Source organism: Ambystoma mexicanum, chromosome 10 (genome assembly GCF_040938575.1).
Source record: "Ambystoma mexicanum isolate Mex_15411 chromosome 10, UKY_AmexF1_1, whole genome shotgun sequence".
NCBI classification, from domain to species: domain Eukaryota; kingdom Metazoa; phylum Chordata; class Amphibia; order Caudata; family Ambystomatidae; genus Ambystoma; species Ambystoma mexicanum.
The window spans coordinates 1,411,228,441-1,411,254,010 of NC_090932.1; the positions used below are offsets into that span (position 1 = coordinate 1,411,228,441).

The 25,570-nt window shown below is 44.7% G+C and overlaps 1 protein-coding gene across 1 annotated transcript in view; it reads left to right on the plus strand.

Moving 5' to 3' along the window:
- The window catches only part of SSH1 (slingshot protein phosphatase 1), a 1,301,854-nt gene that overhangs the window by 884,851 nt on the left and 391,433 nt on the right, over positions 1–25,570 (plus strand). Inside the window, exons 7-8 of the mRNA XM_069619458.1 lie at positions 14,190–14,255; positions 15,455–15,649. Coding sequence (XP_069475559.1) covers positions 14,190–14,255; positions 15,455–15,649 — 261 coding nt within the window. The remainder of the gene's footprint in view (positions 1–14,189; positions 14,256–15,454; positions 15,650–25,570) is intronic.

The following is a 25,570-nucleotide window of genomic DNA, read 5'->3' on the forward strand; positions in this document are numbered from 1 at the left end:
TTGTAGCGACGGGGACTTGCTACAAAGTTACAGTGAGACAGCTTTGGGAGCCGCAATCCCCGAACAGCTGATTTTCGCTGAGTTTCGGAACTGCGAGAACGCCAGCCGCCCAGGACCAGCACCGGAGCTTCTGGGATGTGATGCTTGTATCAGTGGACGATTTACAATTACAGTGCGCATGAAACACTGCCGCAGCTCCCTGCCACTCGCAACCCACGGGCTAGGCAGTTCGTTTCTAGGGGACTGGGCAGCGGATGGAACTTTGTTGAGTGCCGGAAGTGCCTGGAGGCAGCGAAATTAAGTGCATGCCTGATGCCAGCTGACCGCACGAAGCCCACGGTGCGACCCCTGCACTGAGGATGATTGGGGCGAGGTACGGCTTATAGGATAACCATTAGTGCAACTAAGGCCTCACGCTCGGAGGTGCGTGTACTGCAACCGGGCCCTGCAAGGTGTCTGGCTGGTTCTATGGCGTGGGGGCTGGACACTTCACGGTGCGAGTGGGAGGCGATCCCGACTGACCGGCCTGCCCGTCTGAAACGTTCATAAACCAAACGAAGCACCATACGAAAATCTACATGGGCGGCTGGAGGCCCTGCGTTCAGATGTGCGCACCAAGAGTGAGTACAAGTAACTGGGCCCTGCAGTGAGTTAGGCTGCTTCTCGTGACTCTGACCCGGGTGTCATAGGAGTTCAGGTATATTGGCGGAAGGAACCTGACATACGTGGGAGGCCGCAATCCATTTGATCGGCACTTTGATTTGGCGCATACACACATTAGATAGCCGATAGTAACCCAGCCGACTGGCAAAGCCTTGGCAGTTGACTTAACATTGGCTGGTGCTGCATACGGGCGGAAGGTACCAGCATGGTGGCGAAACCTGCTAAAACCAAGGCCAAGCAACCCACCATAGAAGTTTTCGCAAGGACGCAGAGGACCCCTACTATGCTAGCTCAGAGCAAGGAAGGGGCTAGTGCAGAAGACGCTCCGGAAGGAGACAAACAGCAGATCCTGGAGGCGATAACGGAGATGAGCGCGAAATGGGGCCTAGCAATGGCGGACTTACGGGCTGCCCTGGAAACTAAGATCGACGCGGTGGGGACTGAACTAACCCTGCTGAGACAGGATGTCAGAGCGCTGGCAGACAGGACCAGTGGCTTGGAGAGTGCAGTACAAACCAACACGGAAGTTAGCAGTGGTAATGCCAAAGAAATCCACGTGCTGAAGCAGCAGGTTGCCAATCTGGAAAATAGGGTTGAGGAAGCAGAAGGAAGGGTGAGGAGGAACATTATACGGGTTGCTGGCCTGCCGGAGGGAGAAGAAGGCCGGGACCCTACAAACTATATTGAAAATATGATTATTCAAGCAATAGGGGCCGTAAAACTATCCCAGGGGTTCACGGTGGAACGCGCGCACCGCGCACTGATGCGGAAACCGGGGCCCCACCAAGGCCTATTATCGCTAAGATCTTGAATTATAGAGGCAGGGAAAAGATCCTGGAATTCTTTCGTAAGGGCGGTACGATTGAGAGAGCGACTACAACTGTTACGGCATACCCGGATTACACGATGATGGTACAGAGGCAGAGGTATAATTATGTGGCTGTCAAAAGGAGGCTGCGGGCTGCAGGCATCAAATACATGCTCCTGTACCCGGCTAAACTTAAAGTGCTGTACAAGAACAAGGCGTTCTTCTTCGAAACCCCTGAGGATGTCGTGGCATGGTTGGACTTGCTGGGGTGCCCCGAGAAAGAGGCGAACCGGGACCGGCAAGACAGTGATTCTTGAAGGACATGGCTATTCGAACAGAGGGGTAAGTGAGTGGATGATCCCGTTTGCACTGGGAAACCAGACTGATAAGACACTGATTAACAGGCGGCCCTTGGCTCGTAATGGACTTGAATATAGTGGGAATGTATTTAAGGTAATTTAAATAGTAACACAATGCGTAATAATTGACGAAATTGGAGTAACGGAACTGGAGTAATCCTCCCCCAAATACTGTTAGTTAAGTGGCCGCTAGGGCTGCTTTACCCTGCTGGGCCCTGGACGTAGGAGTGTGTTAGTCGGGGCTAGATGCAGGATTGCCTGAGATCCAGGAATGGAGCTGGGCAAAAGTTGAGAGGGGCGTGGTTGGGGGATGGGGGGAGATGGGAGGAGGGAAGGGAGGGAGGAGGGGGGTGTGGAGTGTATATAGTTTTGGGGAATGGGGAGTTTGGTGTGTTTTTGGTTATGGGGAGTTGGGGTTTGGAGATGAGCCTACGGAAGGAAGTAGAGACCTCAGGGTCGGATAGTGCCTGTGGGAGATGGGAAGGCGCCTTGAGATGCCATGGGGGACCTTAGAATAATGACATGGAATGTGAGGGGACTAAATAGTTACTTGAAAAGAAATAAGGTCATGCTCTACCTGCGCAGGCAAAAAATAGACATTGCACTGCTACAGGAGACCCACCTGACCCGGGAGAAAGCAGATATGGTGGCTAGGAAATGGAAGGGGGTGATGGTGAGTTCATCTTACTCTGCCTATGCTAGAGGTGTGCTTATTTGGGTGGCGCTGTATGTCCCATTCCAACGGTTACAAGAGGTGGCGGAAAGTGATGGGAAGATGGTCATCCTGAGAGGGATGGTGGAGAATAGGGAAATAAGCATAGTGAATACATATGCCCCGAACCAGAATACGGCGGCATACATCAGGACTTTGTGTACTAATATAAGCAGGTGCGTGGGGAGTGCTGTGATCTGGGGGGGGATTTCAACTGCGTACTTGACCCGAGGGTGGATAGGTCGGATGGGAGGGTAGACAGGCCTGCTCCTGCGGCCAAGGCACTGCAGATATTACTAACTGACTTTGATCTTGAAGACGCATGGAGAGAGTGTCACCCTCTGGAGAGACAGTACTCCCATTATTCTGCCCCGCAACAACTGTACACGAGGCTGGATTATTTCTTTACCACGCCCGAGGTGTCTGCAGAGATGGTGCAAATTGAATATAAGGCGAGAGTACTTTCGGACCACTCGCCCCTAATCCTCGCTTGGCGGTATTGCCCTTTGAGAGCGAGGATCCCGACATGGCGCCTGCGAGCGGAAGCATTGAAAGATCCCCTCTTTAGGGAGGGTATAAGGGAGGAGATTGTACATTTCTTTGAGGAAAATACGGGTAGTGTGGACTCAGCGGGAACGCTGTGGGAGGCCTTCAAAGTGGTGATCAGAGGGGCAGCTATAGCAAAATCCAAAGGGTTACAGGGTGGTATTCTGGCTGATTTACAGGAGACGGAAGAGAGATTGGAAGAGGCTTTAAGAGGTGAAGATGACGCTAGTGGGGGACCAGAGCTGATTCTTATGCTGCAGCAGAAATGTGCAGAGCACTGGGACAGATTGTGTAATCTGAATTATAGAAAATACGTAGAGAGGCAACACGCGGGTGGAGATAAACCAGGTCGTCTTCTAGCATGGTTATATAAAAGCGAAAATCCCAGGGTCACGATCAGGACTATTACTAGAGAGGACGGTAGTGTAGCGGACACACAGGAGGGAGTCAACCAAGAGTTTGTAGACTATTATGGGGCATTGTATGCGGACCACGGTGAACACTGCTGGGACACGATAGCAGGAACATTGGAGGATATAGGGTTGCCTAAGATAAGCGAAGAGGAGAGAGAGGAGCTGGACTCACCAATTACCCTAGAGGAACTTGGGGAGGTGGTACGACAGTTACCCACTAGTAAGACGCCGGGGACAGATGGATTACCGAGTGAGTTCTATAAGTCATACGCGGAAGAGCTCCTCCCCCCGTTGCTGGACATGTCGAATGAGACATTTGAGACAGGAAACTTACCAGAGTCCATGAGAGAAGCGACTATAATACCGCTACTCAAACCTAATAAACCCGGGCACAGCTGTAGTTCGTATCGGCCCTTGTCGATGCTTAACCAAGACAGCAAAATACTGACGGCTGTGTTGGCAAATAGACTGAGGAGAGTGATTGGCAGTCTCATACACCCTGATCAAACGGGATATGTCCCAGGCAGGAACATCTCGAACAACCACAGGCGACTCCAGCGAATTATTGAAAGTAGTAATGGACAGACTGAGGAAATGGTGATTGTGTCATTGGACGCAATTAAAGCCTTTGATTCGGTCAAGTGGCCATGGTTGATGGCGGCCTTGGAAGGGTATGGAATGGGTCCAGGATACCTACGGTGGGCGCAGATATTGTACAGAGAACCGCTAGCTAGGGTCAAGACAGGATCGGTGATATCGGACAGGTGGCAGCTAGGCCGGGGCACCAGACAAGGGTGTCCATGGTCCCCTATGCTTTACATACTGGCCCTGGAACTTCTAGCGATATACTTTAGACAACAGTATGACACGATAGGCATTGAGGTGAAAGGGGAAAAGCATTTGATTTCTCTCTATGCGGCTGACATGTTACTGTATCTAAGGTACCCAGAAGAGAATCTCCAATACATCCTGGAGGTAATGGATAGATATGCGGGTCTTTCTTGTATAGCAGTGAACCCCCAGAAGTCCAGCATGTTCCCGTTGGGCAGATATGCGGGTATATCCGGGGAAAAGTTGCCTGTGCTGCAGGTGCCATGGGCAGTGGGTACGTTCCGATACTTAGGGATAGACATTTACCACACTGTGGAGGAAGAGCATAGACATAACACTGAGTCAGCCCTGGCTAAAGTTGAAAACTGCATGCGGTTTTGGGCGAAGTTACCCTTGGCTATGATGGGGAGGGGAGCGATGCTTAAGATGGTGGTTCTGCCTAGGCTTTTACATTATTTCGCGAATATCCCATATTTGATCCCGAATATGTTTTTTGCCAAACTGAATGGTATGTGCAGAGATTTCTTGTGGCATGGCACGTGAAATAGAGTGGCGTTATGGAAGTTACAGAATTTCCACGAAAAAGGGGGGATAAAATTGCCCAACTACGCAGTATATTATGTGGCCAGCCAACTGCAGTACGTCGCTAAATGGCTTTCTGACGAGGAAACCTCTGAATTTAGGTTGCTTGGGCAGGATTGTGCACCCTTTTACTTAAAGGAAATGATGTGGGTACCCAGGGCAGAACTGAAGGGGCGTCCCAAGATGATGTTGCTAGGTTGGAAAATGTGGCGCAGAGCGTGCAGGATGTTGGATAACGCAGCTCCATGCTCTCCGCAGATACCATTGGTCGCGCTGACAGGGGCAGATGCACAGTTACGGAAAATAATCAGAAACCATTGGGAGCCGGTGGGGCTTGCAACCATGGGAGACATTTGGCAGGAGGGCTCAATAGTTACCTTTGAGGAGTTGCGGGATATGTCTGGGTTACATCCAGGTCAGTATATTGCATATTATAGAATAGTGAGAGAAGTTAAGACTATGTGGCCGGAAACTGTGCTAGAGGGTGAGCCAGATGCCGTAGTAGATATGATATACGACATAGCGGAGGGGGGCACGAGATATCTAGATTATATGAGATGTTGATGCTCAGAGTGGGGAAAGAGGTCACCCAACTGAGATTGGATTGGGAGACGGAAGTGGGGACCCCAATGGAAGACGAGGTGTGGGAACGGGTGCAAGCGTACCATAAGAAGGTGTCTAGAAATGCTAGGTTGCAGCAGATACAACTATATGTCATGCACAGAGCGTATATGACGCCACGGAAAATATCAAGGTTTGCGGGTGCGGGCCGACAGGCATGCCCTAAGTGTGACGAAGAGAACGCGGACATGGTACACATGTTCTGGTCATGTCCGGTCATTTGAGTGCTTTACTTCTTTTCCACCTTTCTAACCCTCTGCTCCACAGTGATCCTGTCTTTCCCTGCTGCATTTTAACATTTATCTAAAGTCCCTCCATGACATCTTGACAGACTTCGATATTACCTTCAAAAACGTTGCAGACTATACACAATTCGTTTTTAGGCTTGGAAAAGATCTACAACCTAATATAGCCAGAATTCAGATTATTTTCAATAAAAGTGAACGATGGATGACTGAACATTTCTGGGGATTAACCCGGACAACACAGAGCTCCTAATTCTAGCAACCAGCCTGCTTCAACTTCCTCCAGAAATCATCAGGTTATACTCTCAGGGATCGCACTTTCTTTACATAAAGTGAAAACCTTGGGAATTTTTCTAAATTTTCTATGATTCCTAAAATTAACTGTCGTTACTTCTATCCACTACTACTTGATCTTTCTGTGTCATCTCATTGTTGCACTACTGCTAGAGCTATAGTTGGGTCGAAGTTGGATTATTGCATTGCTGTGTATGCAGGTTCTATCAAATACGCGATTAATACTTTAAAGGTATTACAAAATAGTTTGCTTAGTGACTAATCCTCCCCATCACCATCTCATCTCTTGCGCTCGTAGAAAGCTGCACGGACTCCCAGTGGAGGCCAGGATTGATTTTAAGCAGCTTGCACTAGCTCATAAAGCTTTCTATTGAAGCTTTTGAAGATGCTCGATCTATATCAACAATCGGATGTCGGAAGTATAGACCCTCCTGCGATATAAGATCTAGGGCTTTCCTTTTCTTACGCACCCCATGCTTCAAACAGGCCCATGGTATGGGGCGGCTAGCACCATCAGTGCGATCAACCGTTGGAATTTAATGCACCCAGAGGTTCGTGGATGACCTGACCTTTCAAAAAAGAATAAAAACCATTTTGTTCAAGAACAGTCTGTGACTTCAATTGGGTTAGTATAGTGCTTAAATTCCCACGGGTCGGTGAGTCATATCAATAACAATTAACAGATATCTGGTTGAGTCACTTTGTCCAGATCCTCAAGGTTTTCCTCTATTCTCATATGGGTTGTTTTGTGCCCCCAGAATCTTTACTGTTCCCTATCAGTATGTTTTTGTATAGCCACTCTAGGGTCTATTCTCCCAGTGAGGGGCTTTCCATTCATCAATATATGAATGACACACAACTTTATTTGCAAGTCTCATCCTGCTGATGTCCTCCACCAGTGGAATTGCTTTCTCTGCATCATGGCATGGATGGCATTGGTCATTCACAATTCAATCCACAGAAAACTTAATTTCTTTGCAATAAATTAAATTGGCTCCATACTTGATCTGTAGCTTCATTTGGTTTGAAACTATCAGTGATGGAGAAGTCTCATTAAGACGCCTGTGGAGAAAAAGGCATAGATTGCCTGTTTTCAATTCCACTGAGTAAAATGAAGCCATTTCTCCCACAAAATACCTTTCACTCATTTGTGAAGGCGATGGTGGAATGTATTCTCAACAGACAAGCTAATTGCTGCCAAGAGAGTGTTTGATCGTTTCACCTGTCCTGGCCTCCCTTTAGAGTCATGTATTTTTGTTGAAGTAGCTTGTATAATTTGCAAAGCGATTAGCCTTGGAAAGCCTACATACCTAGCAAAATTGCTATGGATGTTTGGTGGCACGTGTACTACATGCAGTGCTGATAGATTGAGAGTAGAAATGCATAGGGCAAGGGGGGGGTGTTTTTGCTCCCATATTATGGAATTTTCTTCCAGTCTTCCTTAGTCCTTCTCTTGTCTCGCTCAGGAAAGAATTATATATTTTTTCTGTTCTGTACCAGGAAATCATTATTTTTTTTAGTTGAGCTGAATACCAGAAATAATAGTTTCTCTGTTTTGAGTGCTCTGCCTTTGTGATTTTTAAATTTTTAAATTGTTATGCATGGTTTTATAGATTGTTTAATGTAAATAACTATGTATTATTGTATATTGTATGTTGTTTGGCTCCCAATTATCTTTTTTCTTTAGGTTTGCGCCCACAGAATACTGCTGAACAAATAGTCCTGAGTGACTGCATCAACTTAAGATGTGTTGCGAGAAACCAGAAGGTGTCTCACCCGCTCGTCCCCGGGGATCTGTCATCCAGGTGGCCAGGACACAGCCATCGCTTTTGGATCCAGTTCCTGGGGGTGGACCTGTAGAGGAGGAGTCAAGTATACCCACTCCACCTGCCCCGTCTGCATTACCTGAAACGTCTGAACCAAAATATGTGACGTATACTGAGCAGTTAAACCAACAAAGAGTAGAGGGAGGGCTCTGTGCAATACCATAAGAATGCCTATACCTAAGAGAATATGGGAAGTAAAGTACCCGTTGAGGAAACCATACTTGCATCGAAGACAATATGATGGCCATTTGAACGAGATTCCTGGTGAAACAAAGAAACTGAATGATCAGGATTAATGGTGACATCATATAAAGTTGAATCGACACCCAGATAGAAAGATAACCAGACCAGAGAGGCAGACGATTTATAAAGAACCAAGAAGTACCAAGGATAAGTGACATCTTGGGATCAAGATGAAGAAACTTATGCCACAAATGTGATGAAGATATTTAGTTAGTTTAAACGTGTACAGATGCAATGAAACGCAAGCAGCAAAGCAATCATGAAGCTAGCCACATGCGTAAATAGATTAGGCCGCGGCAAGCGCCAACATACACCTATATACCTCATAGATACGTATGGATTAAGTGAAGAATGAATGTTTCCACTACGTATAAAGCAGTACTGAACAAAGCGAGAAGGCCTCATTCCAGTATCGCAGTTACAAAAAGCAATTGAATTAAACAGAATCCATTTCAGCTAAGGAGTTCACTGAGCCAAGAAAGCCAAGGTTTGTGAAACTAGGAGTTGGCTGACATTGGATACAATTAACGTGAAAGAACAGAAGCTCCTGTTCAAGAAGGTCAAGCGAAAACAAAAGACGTCAGAGGACTATTGAAGAATAAAATCAAATACATGAAAAGGCTCAATTCATGGTGTCCAGTCACGTGATGGAAGAAAGTTGGATGGACGAGATGGTCACACCTACGCATGGAAGCTGGATAGTGCCCATACTCCTTAAAAATTCGCAGAGAACAGTACAAACTCAAGGCCAACTTCAAAGTACTAATTGACAGTGGACCATTGAGGTGATGATGAATGATAGTTTAATTTGTGGGAAGCTGGTGCAAAGACAAGCTTATCCGCACCTAGTTGTTCAGTCTGTGTGCTGCTCACGTAGGTGGAAATTACTGACGGGGGTTAGAAGCCAACCAATTATAGGGGACCACGTAGTTAGGGGTCCTATAGTTTGTGTAGACAATGGAACATCGTACATTTAGTGATGTTCATAGTGGCCATTTTGGAGGGAGGGCTTAGTTGCCCCACCTGATGTTAGCTATCCTATTACCTTTCTCCGTTACTCCATACAGATGTAGTACCTATACTTAGTTATTCACTTAGACCCAATCCTGCTTCCCGATGTGTTTCTGTAGTTTGCCACGTAGAATGACGTTGGTAATGATGCAGGTCAACACGTCAGCTATGACCAATTATGACCAATTATGGGTATAAGAACCCAACTGTTTTATGAAGTAGTTAGTCAGAGTATCGAGCAATTGCTGATGTTCATTGTACTCCCTGTTTTAAGGCTTGCATTAAAACAGACAAACTTTGCCAAACTGTTTGTGTCGTCTTGATTATTGATGTATGAGTAGAATCTGCATCCCCACCGATCTCCAGGGTATTGCTACTCATCTTAAAGGGCTGGACGCCTCCAGTTCAGACCAGTGCAGGAGGATCACCTGGATGGGGGGTCTTCAGAGAGTGGGAGTGGGACGCTGGATGGTGACATGCGGTTATCACTTTCCCTATAACACCTTTTCCCCATCCTACCAGGTAGGATACCTAGTAGCTCAACCCCACAACCCCCTTTCCCCGACAAGAACACTTTCTCATGGACAGCTCACTGTGAGAGAAACAGGACTAACACCCGAGCCGTATATCTCACATGTCCCAACACAAGGGTCAGGCAGAGTCAGGCAATTACTGATAATTACACACACCTGACTTCATCACACTTCCCCACACGGATAAAAGGCAGAGTGCGAAAGCACACTCTGAGCAAGGCAAAACGCACAAGGATGCAGCAGTTCCGAGATGGCAGTTTAATGAGAGGAGAACAATGGCAAGACCAGAAAGGGTCTCAAGGAGGGTATAGCCCATGGCCTTTTCGGAGGAAAACCTCTACTTTTCAAGCCCTCGAGAATAAGTAACATAAGACCGGAATTTAAGCTAGAGAAAGGTGCATTGTGTGTCGAGAGTACCTGGGGCTCTCCTGCATTGATAGCTGAGGCGGGGAGGAGCGATCGCCACCATGGTACTGTCCTTAACTCCTACAACAAAGCAGTGCCAGAAAAGTCAGCACAGCCAGTGGTGTCTCTGTCGAAACAAAAGGGCTAATCCTTGCTTCAAAATACAAATGGTGTGGGATAACAATGTATGCAAAAGAAAAGTGTTTAAGAATGAAAATGTCAGAATAGTTGATCAGTTGGCTCCCCTTGCCCACGTTTTCAGCACGGGAAAAGGTGGCACATTCGAGCTTTGCACACTCTGGCTTCTCTGTCACGAGGATACAGTTCAAAGCATAGGTATCAGGGTCTTCTGTGCCAAAGTCTCTTTTCCATTCAAAGTCTCTTTATTGCAGAGGGCCTGACGTAACAAGCAAGCACTAAAGCTCCTTTCTTCCTAGGCTTTCAATTGTGCAATGGATTTTGCTTAAACCATCGCTGGACCACTTCGATTCACTTAATTTCTCATTCTCATCTTTTACTTTTCCATTTTATCACTTTTAGCTGAACACCTTGCAGAGACCTTTGATTGAGCACACTCGCGGTGCCGGACCACTCTGTCGCAAGTGTTGTATCTTTCTTCTCTTAGTTCAGACATCCATCAGCAATTCACCTTCCCTCATGCATTTCATCACACGCGTTACAAATCTTCCATCTTGCAATCTTTATACAATGTTGCCGCTTGCAACCTTGACTTCAACACAGACCAGTCTTGCATCGGTATCCCCAACTCACCGGCTCTGTTAATATTACTGGTGCTTTAATCTTGGAGTCAAGGACGGTACCACGACTGATGCTGCTCCTCTCTGACTCGACCAGCCATGCAGGAGGTCGCCGGGTATCTGACACAGAATGCAGGATTCTTCATTCTTGTTTCCTGGCCTTACGCCTTTCAATCCAAAGGACTTTGGAACATAATGGCTTTCCGGCAGAAAGGTCAAGGATATCTCCCTCCTGGTGCACCCTTCTTGGTTTGCCATCTTTCTCCCCTTGTTCAGCTGCCGTCTCGAAAAAAACACTGTTCCTTTGTGTGCTTTGCCTCGCTCAGAGTGTGCTCTAATTCCCTGCCTTTTATCTGTGTGGGGAAGCTTAATGGAAGTCAGGTGTGAATGATTACCATTAATTGTCTGACCTTGCCTTACCATTGTAGTGCGACATGTCGGGTACAATGCTTTTGGTATAGGGAAAGGGGGGGTTGTAAAGTTCCTAAATATCCTACCGAGTAGGATGGAGTAAAGGTGTTACAAGGAAGGGGAGACCGCTTCTCGCCATCAAGTGTCCCACATCCACTCTCCGAAGGCCTGGCAGCCAGGTGATCCTCACGCAGTGGTCCACCCCAGGGTCTGGATCCAAAGGCGATGGCTGTGCCCTGGCCACCTGGGAAAGAGATTCCTGGGGACTAACAGGTGAGACACCTTCTGGTTTCTCACATTACCTACCTCTCCGATTCCGGCTTTTTCAGACATAAATGTCCAGAAATCAAAACTTTAACTTTTAACACATCTGACAGCATGCAAGTGACTGATTCGGACATGCTGTTTCAATCTACACACCAGATTACAGAGTGCTGGTAGATAGCATGCAGTGTCAGTTTTCACACTGAATGCCCGATTGGCATCTTACTTTCTGATATGCTTGACATCTTTTATGAGACAGCTACTAGAACAATATAATCAAGAAAACCCCTGTGAATAAACACAGCCCAGGAGAAAGAAGCCCTTCTCCTGGCCTTAGATAGTTATACTAGTGGTAGGGTCAGATGGTTTAGATTTGAACAGTGGATGGATTTGTTTTGGACATTCAATCTGTCAGATGAGCACCTTAGTAAGTAAAATAGGTAGGGAACACCCCACAGACATAGGGAAAGGTAGGCCTATTTTACATTAAATAAACTATGTGGTATACATGTCTTCTCCGCGTCCCTCTTCTGGTCTGCCACACATGGTCAGAAGTGGGATGTATTCCAACTGATAAAAGTTGGGGACCCGTATTGTTTACCAGATTGAGTCCCAAAGCCATAACCCCACATGATGGAAGACGGACGGACGGACAAGGCTGGGACACATTCATGGCTTATATTTAAAGATTTGCATGCCCCAAACTGACTAAGGCATACAATTATAATAATTTAGATCAGGGGTGTAGGAGATTAAAAAGCGCACATCTGCCTGCAGGGACTTTGAATCCCAGTAGCTGTCAGGGATGCGCATGTGATCTTTGACCCTTTTGTGTGCCACTGCAGAGCTCGAGCTGCAGATGTCGGGAGATCAGCTAGAGCAAAACCATGTGTGTGCACTATCATTTTGGAATGGAGCATTTATGAAGGGGGTGGCTGATTAGCAGACTTCCATTCCAGAAACAGAATTGCAGGCATCATTTTATTTTACTAAAACTCAAAGCAGCTTGCACTGTTCTACCCTTACCAGATGGCATTCTGTTACAACAGCCACCCGTATGCCAGATAATGTAGTGCGTGCCCTCTCCAAAGAGTGCCAGCGGAGTTTCCATCACCTATGGGTCGGGTTGTGGGCTATGACAGTTAATAGCCCTTTCATCTGCCACCTTCCCCTACTCAGGCTAGTGTTTCAGTAGTTGAAAGTTGGTTGCTCTTTGCATATCCTAAAGCTTTTCAGCCATTGCTTCTAAATAGACCAGGGAGCTGACTCCATATGGCTGAACCTTCATAAATTACTTTTGTGCGTCTCCAAGTTTCTATAGTCATTTTCTATAACGTTATGCTTCCTTTTTTTATCTGTCCTTTGTTCCGCTATCCTTGAGTTCAGGGCGTCAAGCTTTCCCTGAAATACAGTGACAGCAGACTTAATTTGATCCGTTTTATGTGAAGTGCTTGTTGAGAGATCATCCAGGCCCGCTGTCTGTTAGAGAGGCCATGTGCAACAGATCTGTCTGCACTTTCCCTTTCAGGCCCGATGGCCTTTTGCCTGCTGTTTATACATTTTGTTGCAAAAGGAGCAGTTTTATCATAAGTAATTTGCCTATAAAGCCAGCAGCTAGAAGGCCAATGAAATAGACTAAACTTCTCTTTGTGATGAGGATATATCACAAAGCTCTCATCATGCCTCCTTTCTCTGAGGGTTACTATCTGCAGAAATGTCTGTTGTCAAAATACAAATCTATATTAAGGCTCATCTCTGAAGTGTTCACTAGGCAATGGCCCTCTCAGTCATCTGTCACACTCCACAATCACTTCTTCTTCCTCCTCCTCCTCCTGACCTCCTCCAGTAGTCTGGTGACTTTAGGCATTCGCCTATTTCGGAGTCTGAACATTTTATTCCATGTCTTTTAGCCTCTGTTGTGCTGCCCAGGAGCCACCAAGCCCTGCACCCGGACTATCCCAGCAAATTAAAGGCGAAGGTCTGATTGTTGCTCACTGAATCTATGTATGGATTTATAAAGCATGGGGTTATGTAAATAGGAGACACACCTTGGGGCTTGCAGGTACAGTGTTTGGATATCAGATTGCAATGATGGGTAGGGAGAGAAGGGTAGGTGGGAGGAGCTTCGGAGATGGCAAAGTAGGTTTGAGTGAAACCATCAGCAATTGCTGTGCTGTTCTTTGAAGAGTGATGTCTTCAAGTGTAGGATATTAGGGCCAGTCTGAGCTGCGTTGGTAACTTGTTCCAGAGACTGGGTGTCTAGCTGAACATCCCTAAAAAGCGCATCATTCCCCAAATGTCAGTTATTTATAAATGTTAATTTTGCACAAAACATTTCCCTATAAAAGATATGCATGGAATGTAATTAGGAAAAAAGAAACCTATGTTATAATTTAGTTGGCGATTGCTCAAGATTGTATAGGATATCAACGGTTGGTCGGAGTCATGCAAACAATGTTCATTAAAAGAAGAATTTCTCAATTATTCATGATCGCATATGAGATAGTAATTACTTTTAAAACTCTATTTGGAAAATAAACATCTCGCCAATTGTCAAGTATTTCAGTGGGGTTGGATTTGTTGGCAGAAAGATGTTGCTTGTTTACACTAAAGTTTTCTGATGGAGGATCATGATTTAATATGTCATTTCTTCCTTTTCTATAGCGGTTTCAGTGTCAGCACAGCAGGAAGGACGCACATTTTCAAACCGGTTTCTGTCCAAGCCATGTGGTGCGTACATCTTATTCCTGCTCGTCTCTACCTAAAAGCATTGCTGTTTAACAGATTTGTCAGCTGCCCCATTAAATGTTCGTTTTTTTGTACTGAAAGTTAAACATTTATTGTAAGGAGCTTTTTAAGTGTCCCTCTGGTGTTGTCACCGTCTAAAATATGAGGCGTTTGGGTTGAAGTAGTTATGACGCGCTGTCACACTTGGTTAACTTAACGCCCAAGTCTAGAGAAATTGCTTTTATTGCAGAGGGAAACTAATTGATGGAAAATGAGCGGAGGCATTCAATCATTAGAAACACTGCGCGCAAATTGCCTGTTTTGAAGAACAGCATGTTGCTCATGAATGGGAAAAGCTATCATTTAATATAAGACATCAGAATGAAGCGACTTTAATTTATGTTCTCAACCTAAGACGTTCCCTTGTGGTGGAAATCCGAGTTAGGAAGCACGTTGGAGAAAAGGGGAATTACCACCCCATTCCAAGGTTGGCAGGGCGGTAATTCCCCCTTTCTCCATGGCCCTTCCCCATTCCCATTTTTGCCCCATAGGGCATAATGGGAATGGGGAAGCAGCTAATTACGGTACCGCAAATTGCGGTGCCGTAATTAGCACCAAGATCCCTTTGCGGGACCCAACTTTAACAGCTGGTCTACAGCACCAGGCGTTAAGGTCGGGTCCCGCAAAGGGACCTCGTAGTAAGGCGGTAAGGGTTAACGGTCACCGGTACCCTTACCGGTCACCGGTACCCTTACCGGTGACCGTTAACCCTTACCGCCTTCCGTATAATGAGGCCCTTAATCTGATGCATGACAGTGTTGTAGCTGAACAAAAAATTGACCATATCCGTACACAATATTTTGCTCTGTATTGCATAACGTAGTTGGGGTTTATCGGAGTTGTATGGAAAATGGAAAAATTTACATTGCTAACATAGTATTTATTATAAATAAAAATACTTCTGAATGAAACCCTTCTCTCTTGAGCAATCAGAAACATTTGACTACCTGATCTTTTGCAAAGCTGTTAGTACATGTCTATTACTCTTTCAATCTCTTCATCCTTCTGGTCTTGCACTAGCATTTAGAATTCACCCTTATGGTGTTCGCTACACTCTACAAATGTTCAAGTGAATAGTCTTTACTGTCTGTAGACAACTTGTGTTTAAATATCCTTTTTTCCCCTAATTCTCTGATGCTTAGGTCAGCGCTGCAAATTCTTCATAAAGCCTGTGAGGTGGCCAGGAGGTACAACTACTTTCCAGGTGGTATAGCGCTGGTGTGGGCTACATACTACGAGAGCTGCATCGGGTCCGACCAAAGCTCTATCAATGAGTGGAATGTGATGCTGGACCTGGAATCCACGCGACCTGATTCACCAGTTCTCTTTGCGGATAAGTTAGTTTTTTCTCCTTTTCATCTTACTTGGTTTTTTTGGCAGCTGAGAATACATAAAACTCACATCTTGCAATGGTTTTCTGAGACGCATTACAGGCTTCTAACTGAAGACATGAATGCACATGCTGCGCTATCAAGGTATTCGGTAAACTGTCACATGACCTCTTAAGCAAAAGGGCACGGCCATTTGCCATCATCCGTGTACTTGTGACCTAATCTTTCTTAGCTGTCCGCGCTACCAGATAGTGTATGTTGAATTCCAGTGCACACAGTCTGGAATTCCCAGGAGCGACATCACATTTAGTATGGATTGAAACCTAATCACCTATTTTGTTTTCGGAATGTTTCACTCCAAGGTAATTTGATGCATCGCCTGATGTTACTGACTGTGTGTGCTTCAACTCAATGTTTAAAGGCTGTACGAATAGATGGTGGTAAAAGAAATTAATTTGCAGATGTGCATACACCTTGCCAATGTTGATTTCTTTGTTTCAGCAGTATTTCATGGTTCCTGCATGAAACTAAAGCAGGTTCTGCTAAACCTAATTCTAGCACATTTTCCACTACCATCCACATGTATGTTACTAGTAGCTGTCAGCTTATCCATAGCTGGTTATCAGGCACATTTTGAAGGTTTGGATCACATCTAACCGAAGTATGATGTTGTTAGTTTGGGCTATTAGGTGTCTCGTGCGACACAACACCTTAAATCTCAAACTATTAAATCAGATTACAGATGGGGAGGAATGGCAAATGAGGACGGACACACAGCCTGTAGGTGTTGTTTGGTTATCTGCCAACCCATTGACTGTTTTTTTTAAGCATTCATCTCAGAGTTAGACTTAATTGGAGTTGTAAACCAGCTACTGGAGTAATACAAATGTCTTATGGCAGAGTCTGCTGCAAAGTCGCTGCAGTTGTTGGAAGAGAGTGGTAACCTCTTTGCTACCCCCAGAAATTGCATTCCATCTGCAAACCCATTAAAAACATATATATTGTGAGGAAGAAGCGATTGGAAAAAATTGAGTTGGGGAGGAGCCTCCTGCCACTCGCACCCAACAACAATTGAAGAATTGTTGTGCCGCTCCAACGCGGGTAGTTGCATCTCGGCAACAAGAGCCTCCGCTGATCAGTTCCTCCTTTCTCAAGGTAAGCACCACCTTGTATGCTGTGCTGCCTTCTAATAAGCATTTGTCGTTGGTGCATAACACCAGCCCTCCACTACCCGTCTGGATATTACTGATGATGAGATGTTAGAGGTAGGGGGGCTGGGCTGACATTCTGTCTCGGATTTGGGGGACGTGTCAAATTCAGAGGAACTTAATCAAATGACACAGCTGGCTTCAGCATCTTCCCTTGTTCTCTGCACTACCCCTGAGCCCATTCCAGGCAGAACTATCTGAACCATCTGATCCCACACTAAAGGGAAAAAGCCCTCGTAAACTTCCTCTGTCTAACTCATTGTTGGCCTCTCGTTTGTCTCATGACATTGCTTGTATTCAGACTGCACTGAATAGTAGTAATTCTAAATGGAAAACAACACAACAGCAAACTTTAGATCAATGTATGTAGAAAGAGTCTGAAGTGGCCGAATCAGAGCTGGGGGTACCGAGCATCGTAATCTACTTGCCTCAACCCCGGCCAATAATCTAGGGAATAAATTGGGTGAGAAATCAAGAGAAAAATGGAGGTCATGGGGATGAAGGGTTGCCTTTTGAGATGCCCCATAAAGTGAATCTCTCCTGGCACTATTCCCCCACCAATCAACTGCGATGGGGTGACTAATCCCCAAAGACATTCTTCCATATCCTCTGTTTCTCCACATATCTCAGTAGTGTCCTCCTCTACTTCGAGTCTGAATGATTTGGTTTTCTCTCCAGGTAGGACAGCCTCCAAATAGGGCCCAGAGCTTGCTCAAATCCAAAGTATGATCATGACAGTGTTGTCAGTCTCGCTGTCGCCTTTTATAAAACTGTATGAATCCATCAATGAGTATTTTAAGAATCCGGCAACCCTCCTGGCTATGGTACATTCGAAGTTGATCTACTTGGAGGCATTTTCTTCGACAGTCCAAAGTAGACTCATCCACAAAGCCGAACAATCAAATCTATGGCAAAATCGACTCTGAGATATAGCTTGCACAGAGCTTACAGATAAAACAGCACTAATGGAGGCCATCCTAGAGTCTAAAAAAATGGATCCAAGGACTAAGTCAGGCAGAGAGAAAAAGGGGAGTTACTGTCAATGACCCAGGTGACCAGGAGAATGATAATGGTCTTGCTGGATGTAAAATTAGAACTCAATAGAAGTGACCGTGATCTCTCGTGAGGAAGTCGTGGGAAAGGCTGACAAGAGGTCTGGTAAAACCTCGATCCTGGCTGAGAAAAACATTGGTTGTGCTCAGCTACCTGTTGATCGGAATCATTTGGAGCCTGCTCCAGAAAGCACAGACGAGGTTCCAGGAGTAAAGAGTGGTCCTATTCAAGGCTTGGATGCTACCTTCTCCATTTTTTAGAACAAACCAAAGCCGACTCGACCAGATTTACCTCGTCAACAGGAAAAATGCAAAAACATGCCATCTACAAAAATGACAAAATCGAACGCTACAAGATCCTTTGTACAGAATTTAAAAATTCCCCTTTCACTGTTAAAATCGCCTAATCAACCAACCCCCTCGCTCCCTCCTGAAAAACCAGATGACAGCGATACAGCGACGCCCTGAAACAGAAAGAAAAACAGAGGCAAAAAATAGGACTGAAGAAATTTCAGCGGGAGAAGAAAAGGGTATCTAACAGTCTAACTGACGACAATTAAGTGATTTAACCCCCTGGAATTTTCAATTTACTCGGTTGAATCTACAAATGAGGAATTAGAAAGGAATCAAGATTTTTCCAGAGTGAACCCTCTGGGATTAAAGAGCAGTGATTTCCAGTGGCTAACCCAGCTACACCCACCAGTGTTCTGCGATCTCGGGAGCCAATTTTTCAAACACTGGCTCAAAAAAGAGGAGCTGCTAAAAGAAAGCGTATTTAAGAGAAGTCCATTCTACCGGGTCAGTATCAACACATACCGTTTTTGCCAGCAGTCAAGTCAAGAAAATGAAGCCCAAAGCCACAGGCCCTATACGAATATCCCTAGAACGCTGCCTACAAGCGAATTAAGGTTTGATACTCAATAGAAAAAATGTCATGACCCTTCTTCATCATATCCCAATTTTATGATCAATCACCACTGAAGACATTCTAGTCGTTGAATTTGTTAAATAATATAGGATGGATTGGGTATTGCTTCATCTGAAAACAAATCTGATCAAAACGCGCTATGGGAGGCAGCGGACATGTTTATACCTTTTGGGATTTGAATTAACATTGGATCTTAATGGGCGGAAGCCTTTTCGTGTGCTGCATCAAATGTCCAAAGCTAACCAGCTGGCGGAACCAGGAGATAAGCTCAAATTGCCCAGCCAGCTCACTTTGGCCTTTCCAAACCAAGATAGCGCATCTGGGTCCCATAGCCTACAAAATCCTCATTCAGTCGTTGGCCCGTTGAATCACCACCTCCAGGATTAAAACAAACAATAGGCGGGTGGAAATTCCTAGGGACTACAGCTTTGAGAACTAAAATCAAAACGAAGAACATTGGTCATGGATTCAAAAAGCCTTAGCGCAAATGAATAGCGCTTCTCTTTGAATGACAAAGGCTGTGTACAGATTGCATCATGGAACACGAGGGGGTTTTCGTACCTCCTTAACAATGAGGAACATAACTGGATATAACTGGATATAATTGGTCATTTATAATGCGCTTAATACTCCGGTTTCTAAGCATGGACCCGGGAATCCAACCCATATTGCTCTGAGTCGTCTTGCTTCCAAGACGGGCACATTGCCGCTTAGCTACCCTTCTGAGACTATAACTTTTGACATTCTGTGTTTCCAAGAGACTTGCTTGAGAGAGGCGCCAATCTTTTACTTTACTTTAATACATTTGTATAGCGCGACCATGAACCCGAAGGCGTGAGGGCACTACAGAACACAGATAACAAAAACAGGAAACATATTCATAATGTAGGGCTGAACGAGATTATATCACTGGCATATCGGTCGTTTAGTGGAACAGGTGGGTCTTTAATCTTTTTTTAAATAATTCTAAGGAGTCCATGGATCTTAACTCCAGCGGGAGAGCATTCCAGGCTCTAGGTCCATTAGAGAAGAAGGCTGAATTGGTTGTTCTGACAGTGTGGCACTTAGGTTCAGATAGAAGAAACAAGTTATTTGACCTAAATGCTCTTGTGCTAGTTCTTATGGATAATAGCTGTTGTAAATATCCAGGCATCTTCCCAGATCTGCACTTATGTACAATAGTCAGGGTGCGGGATAGAAATCTAGAGGCCACAGGCAGCCAGTGCAGCTGACGTCTCGCTGGTGTAACATGGTCTCTGTGTTTGAGTTTCATAACGGCTCTAATAGCCCCATTGTGGCAGATTTGCAGCATGTTTCATTGAGATTTATTAATTCCCATAAGAAGGCTCGAGCAGTAATCTATTTTAGAGCCTATTATTGCCCTCGCGATAGTTTCTGCATTGTCCTGTGAGATAAGAAGCCTTAGATGTGTTAGAAGCTTAATGTAGTATGCACATGATGAGACAATACTACTGACATGCTGTTTCATAGACAAGTGTTGGTCGAAAGTCACTCCCAGGGTTTTTACTTTTTTTAGAGGTTTGATGGATTCTTCTCCCAGCTGGAAGTTGTTATACTGTGGACCAAGTTTAATAATAGTATGCAGTGAGCCGACTACCAGTAGTTCAGTTTTGGATTTGTTCAGTGCTAACTTATTATGAACCATCCAGGTTTCAATTATAGTAAAAACTTTATTAATGGCAATTTCATCCAGTCTGTGGGACCCTTGAAGCGGGATGACACATTGAGTGTCATCCGCGTAGTTGGTAAATATAATGTTCTCATGGTCGAGCATTGCACACAAAGGAGCGGTGAATATATTGTAAAAACAGGGGGAAGTGCAGGCACCCTGAGGAACACCACAGGTTGTAACAATAGACTCAGATTCGGCATTGCCTTGGAAGACTCTGCTAACTCGATTGTTGAGAAATAACAAAACCCATTTGCAAGCTAGTGGGGAGAAGTTGGCCACTTCAGACAACCTGGTGGCCATGATGATATGGTCCACCAGGTCGAAAGCCGCGGAGAGATCTAGCAGCATAAGTAGAGATGCCTCCTTATTATGCATACGTGCCATCAATTTGGACTTGAGCTCAAGAAGCGCGGTTTCGGTGTCATATCCAACTCGAAATCCTGACTGATGGTCATTAAGGATGGGGTTTGCAAAGGTAGCGGGCGCCCCTCTCTCGACAGAACAAGGCCTGATAACGTGTTCAGTGGTTATTAACCACTTGAGAGTTCGCAGCCACTGCTTTTACTCACTGTGCCTTTCACAGATGGGAAATATCCATTTGCATATCAGTCTTTGTCCTGCCCAGGGGCAGTCCAGCACCGAAATGCAATGGCAATTCCAACCTGAACGAGAGTACCACCAGCAACCCCATACACGTGTTTCACCCTTGTTGGGGATCATCAGTGAGGTGAAGCTGATGCCTCTCTAAGCACAGTGAGAGGGAGACCACGTCTGGTTGCCCCCAGGAGACCTAGGGTTACCAATCCCAGGTTCCTTGAAATTAAGTTTGCAAAGGTAGCGGGCGCCCCTCTCTCGACAGAACAAGGCCTGATAACCTGTTCAGTGGTTATTAACCACTTGAGAGTTCACAGCCACTGCTTTTACTCACTGTGCCTTTCACAGATGGGAAATATCCATTTGCATATCAGTCTTTGTCCTGCCCAGGGGCAGTCCAGCACCGAAATGCAATGGCAATTCCAACCTGAACGAGAGTACCACCAGCAACCCCATTAAGGATGGGGTATGTTTTTAGATGATCAGCAATTTGTATGTACGCCACCCGGTCCAGAATCTTAAGCAAGAATGCTGTGTTGGTGATAGGGTGATAATTGGTTGGCATGTCAACTGAGAGGCCAGGTTTTTTCAAAATTGGCATAACCCAGGATTTCTTAAGATCCTGAGGTACCGTGCCGGTAGATATAGAAGTATTGACAAATTGGCATATGGAAGTAATTAGGGAAGGGGCACAGGTCTTAATTATCATAGTAGTGTGCATGTCATTTTTACATCTTGTGGGCTTAAGTTGGGCGATAATAGTTTCTAAGTCCTTTTCTGTTATTGAGGAGAGATTAAAGATAGAAATCATTGATGCTCTCTGAAAGGACCATTCTGAAGGTGTAGTTATAGTGCATTTTAAGTTGTTACTTTTCTCTAGTATATTTACCTTGATGGTATCTAATTTATTATGCATGGCTTGTTGCATAACGTTGCACCAAGTGACATCATCCGGGATGGATCTATCTGGGATGGTATGGTTAGTCCTTTCTTGTTCCTTCAGGATGCAAAACAGCTCTTAAGTATTATGCTGGGCATTTTGTATTCTGTCATTAAAAAAGCAGGATTTAGCTTTAGTAATAGCTTTTTTGTAAGTCGAGATAGAGGCTTTGTATTTTTTGAGAAGCAGTGGTGTACTATGCTTCTTCCACAAATAATATGATTTGGTAGCGAGTGATTTCAACGACTCAGTTGTAATATTAAGAATTGATTCTACCTTATTCATCTTGATGTTCTTTAAATTTCGATACAGTACTTTAATGTGGTTTTGACATGTACGTTTGATAGGAAAATCTACCAGAATGTCAAAGTGCACAAAATAGTGATCCGACCACTGGCAAGGTGAGAGTATTACATTATTAACATTGGTTTCATGACTCGCAACCCAGTCTAGGGTATGGCCCAAACTATGTGTGGTCTCTTGAACCCATTGTATAAAACCTAATTCCTGTAGTGCTTTTTGCATTTCCAAGGCAATTTTGTCATCTTTATGGTTAAACCATAAGTTGAAGTCACCCAGAAGCAAATATTTCATATTACCTTTAATGTTGGCAAGTAGATAAGATGATAGATTTTTTACAAAATCACTTGTTATATGGGGAGGTTTGTATAATAGAAGGATATTTAAAGTGCTTTCTGCATTCAGCGTAGTTTTGATGCAAAGAGAATCCACCCATCCATTATAAATTCACTGCTTTCCCAGATATTAAAATCTAGTTTATGTATAATCGCGACACCCCCACCCTTACCATCCTTTCTATCGCATCTAATCATGCCATATCCCGAGGGGATAGCGAAGTTGAGCGATGGGCCAGCTGCTGAGTGTGCCCATGTCTCGGTGATGGTGCATATGTCTATATTCTGCTCCTCAATGTGAGTAACAATCTGCACCGCATGTTTAACCAGTGACCTAGTGTTAATGAGTAGGGTTTTAATACGATTATGATGAATGATTAGCTTGCTTAAGTCTGATTTATGAGCTATATCTTCCTTAGGAGGAGAGTTGGTATCTGTATCTAGGGAGGTAGTAGGAAGATGGTGGGAGTTAGTACTAGTTAGAACATTAGTACAAGGATTTTTTTGTATGATAGCAGTATCAGACTCTTGAATAGGTGTATTTTCAGCATCAGAAAAGGCAACAAGATTTTCTGGTGTATACATACTCCTGATGTCTGCTAATACAGCTTCTATATGCGTAACCTTCGCATTTGTCATGCCAAAACTCGGCGATTAAGGGCACCTCGGGCAGACCATTCTCAGGACTTCTAATGTTAGTAAAAATGGGCCGAGGACTGATAATCCTGAGCCATTGTTCACCAAATCCTTGGATTCAGATGTTGGTGGTGGCAGTAGCTAGGGAAGGTCGAGTCTCTGACTCTATTTTGATCTTACTAAATTTGTATTGGAACCCAGCAAGGGCTGGAAAGGAGGTGTAGTGGATCTGATAGATCAGGCTCGTATGGACTTTTCGGACCCTTAATCATACGTTGTGGAGACCTTAACATTAGATGTATTGAGCTAAAAGATTCCTTTCTAGGCCCCCGATAAATCCCATCCTTCTAATGGGTTGCGAGCCAAGCGCTGGATCGAAGAGATGGAGGCGAGGGAAATCCTTATGCTTAACAACAATATTAAGGGTAATAGCCCAGCGAAATTTACCTGGATGTATGGTGGCTCTAAGGCCATTCTAGACTATTTGTTTGTCTCAGACAATGTTCATCAAAACACGATTTCCTTGGAAGTAGTCGCAATGACAGCCAGTGACCATAGGCTCTTAAAGCTTAATTGGTCTGGCCCCCCAGGGGAAAGAGGGAAGGTATACATTTGGATGTACAAGGTCTCCCAAGGTAGAAATAGATTACGCATGAAACCGATGGATGTGCTGGATTTGGGCTTGAAGTTTGGGACTTCAGTCGTACAAACTGATTTGATGGTAAACTATGTTCCCCTCCTAACTAAATACCATCAAGTGAAGAAGAGTGGCGGTAGACCCGACTTTCTACCTAAACACAGGTATAACCAAAAGCTGGTGGAAGAAAGTAAAAAGTATAGGGCTGATATGAAAGCCCTAAACACTATACTCCACAGATAACCCAAGCTCAGAATAAGAAAAAGCAAAAGCAGCAGTACAAAAATTGGTTGAAAATCTTTAGGCTAAGGCGTATGCAAGAGGAGGGAGAGAATATGCTGTAAGAAAAACTCCTGGCCAACGTGCAAATGGATTAATAAAGTTGGTACCACAAGAAGTCCTCCAATTAATCATGGTAGAGGAGCATCAATGGGTGGAGCATTTTGGGCATCTTTTTGCTCCTATTGGAAGCATTCCGAAGGAACAGAAAACTACCAACTCAGCCCGTGGACCTGGCAGATGGATAAACAGGAGATTCTGGACCTGATCTCTAAATTAAGCACCTCTCGGGCCCCGGGTCCAGATGGACAGACGAATAGTATCTTAAAACAGGCCCTAGTTGAATGGGCAGAGTATGCCTATGTGCTCTTTGTCCAGAACATGAAAAAAGAAGAGTCCCTCTATCATGGAAAAAGACCCTAATTGTGCCTATTTTTAAAACGGTTGTAAGAACTGACCCTAAGATCTCCTGACCGTTTGCCCTATTGGATATCTTAGGGAAAGTTTTTGCTACAATCATCCTTAAGCAGGTGACCAGTTGGGCAATAGTCGGGTCATCAAGACCCCTGCCAGACGGGTTTTGTAAAGGTAATAGGCACCTCCCTTCATCTTTTCCTGTTGAATCTGCTAAAGCTCCAAACGTCTAAAGAAAAAACAAAAGTACACATAGCATTTGTAGACTTGGAGAAAGCTTTTGATAGTGTCAACAGGGAATTGTTCTGTGCAAAGTTGAAGAAATGGGAATGCCCACTCGATTTGGTGAAGGCCATTAGAGACATATACACAGGGACAACTATGCAGGTAGATTAAATCCACAGGGCCAACAGGTGTGGTTTGTGTATAAGTATTAGGCATTTGCCAGGCATTGCTATTGGATGCTCAGGTACACGTACCACTTTGCACCTGCTACCAACAATGGCCGGTTAATACCACTACAGCTGTGCCTGGCAAGTGCCTTTCCCATGCCTACACAAAAGCCCAACCTTTTTGTTTTTTGTTTGTTTTGTGAAAGCATGTGCATGTTGACAAGTGTTAATCCCAGATACTCTTGTGATTATACCCAACCAGTAGAATTATGGTTTGTCATAAATATTCCTGGATATAACCTTTTTTAATCTATCAAGCCATGTGTGAACTGAACTTCTGCATTTCTAGATAGCACCAAGTCAAATGTTCAAACTATGGATACGTAGTGTAGTTGTGCACTTGCACATCTATTGGTGTTCTAACTGTAATAATACATGGAAGCTTTGGTATTGGTTCAACAAAATGTAGCTCATGGTCATATGGTGTTGCCATATAAGTAGGAAATGATAGGCATTTTT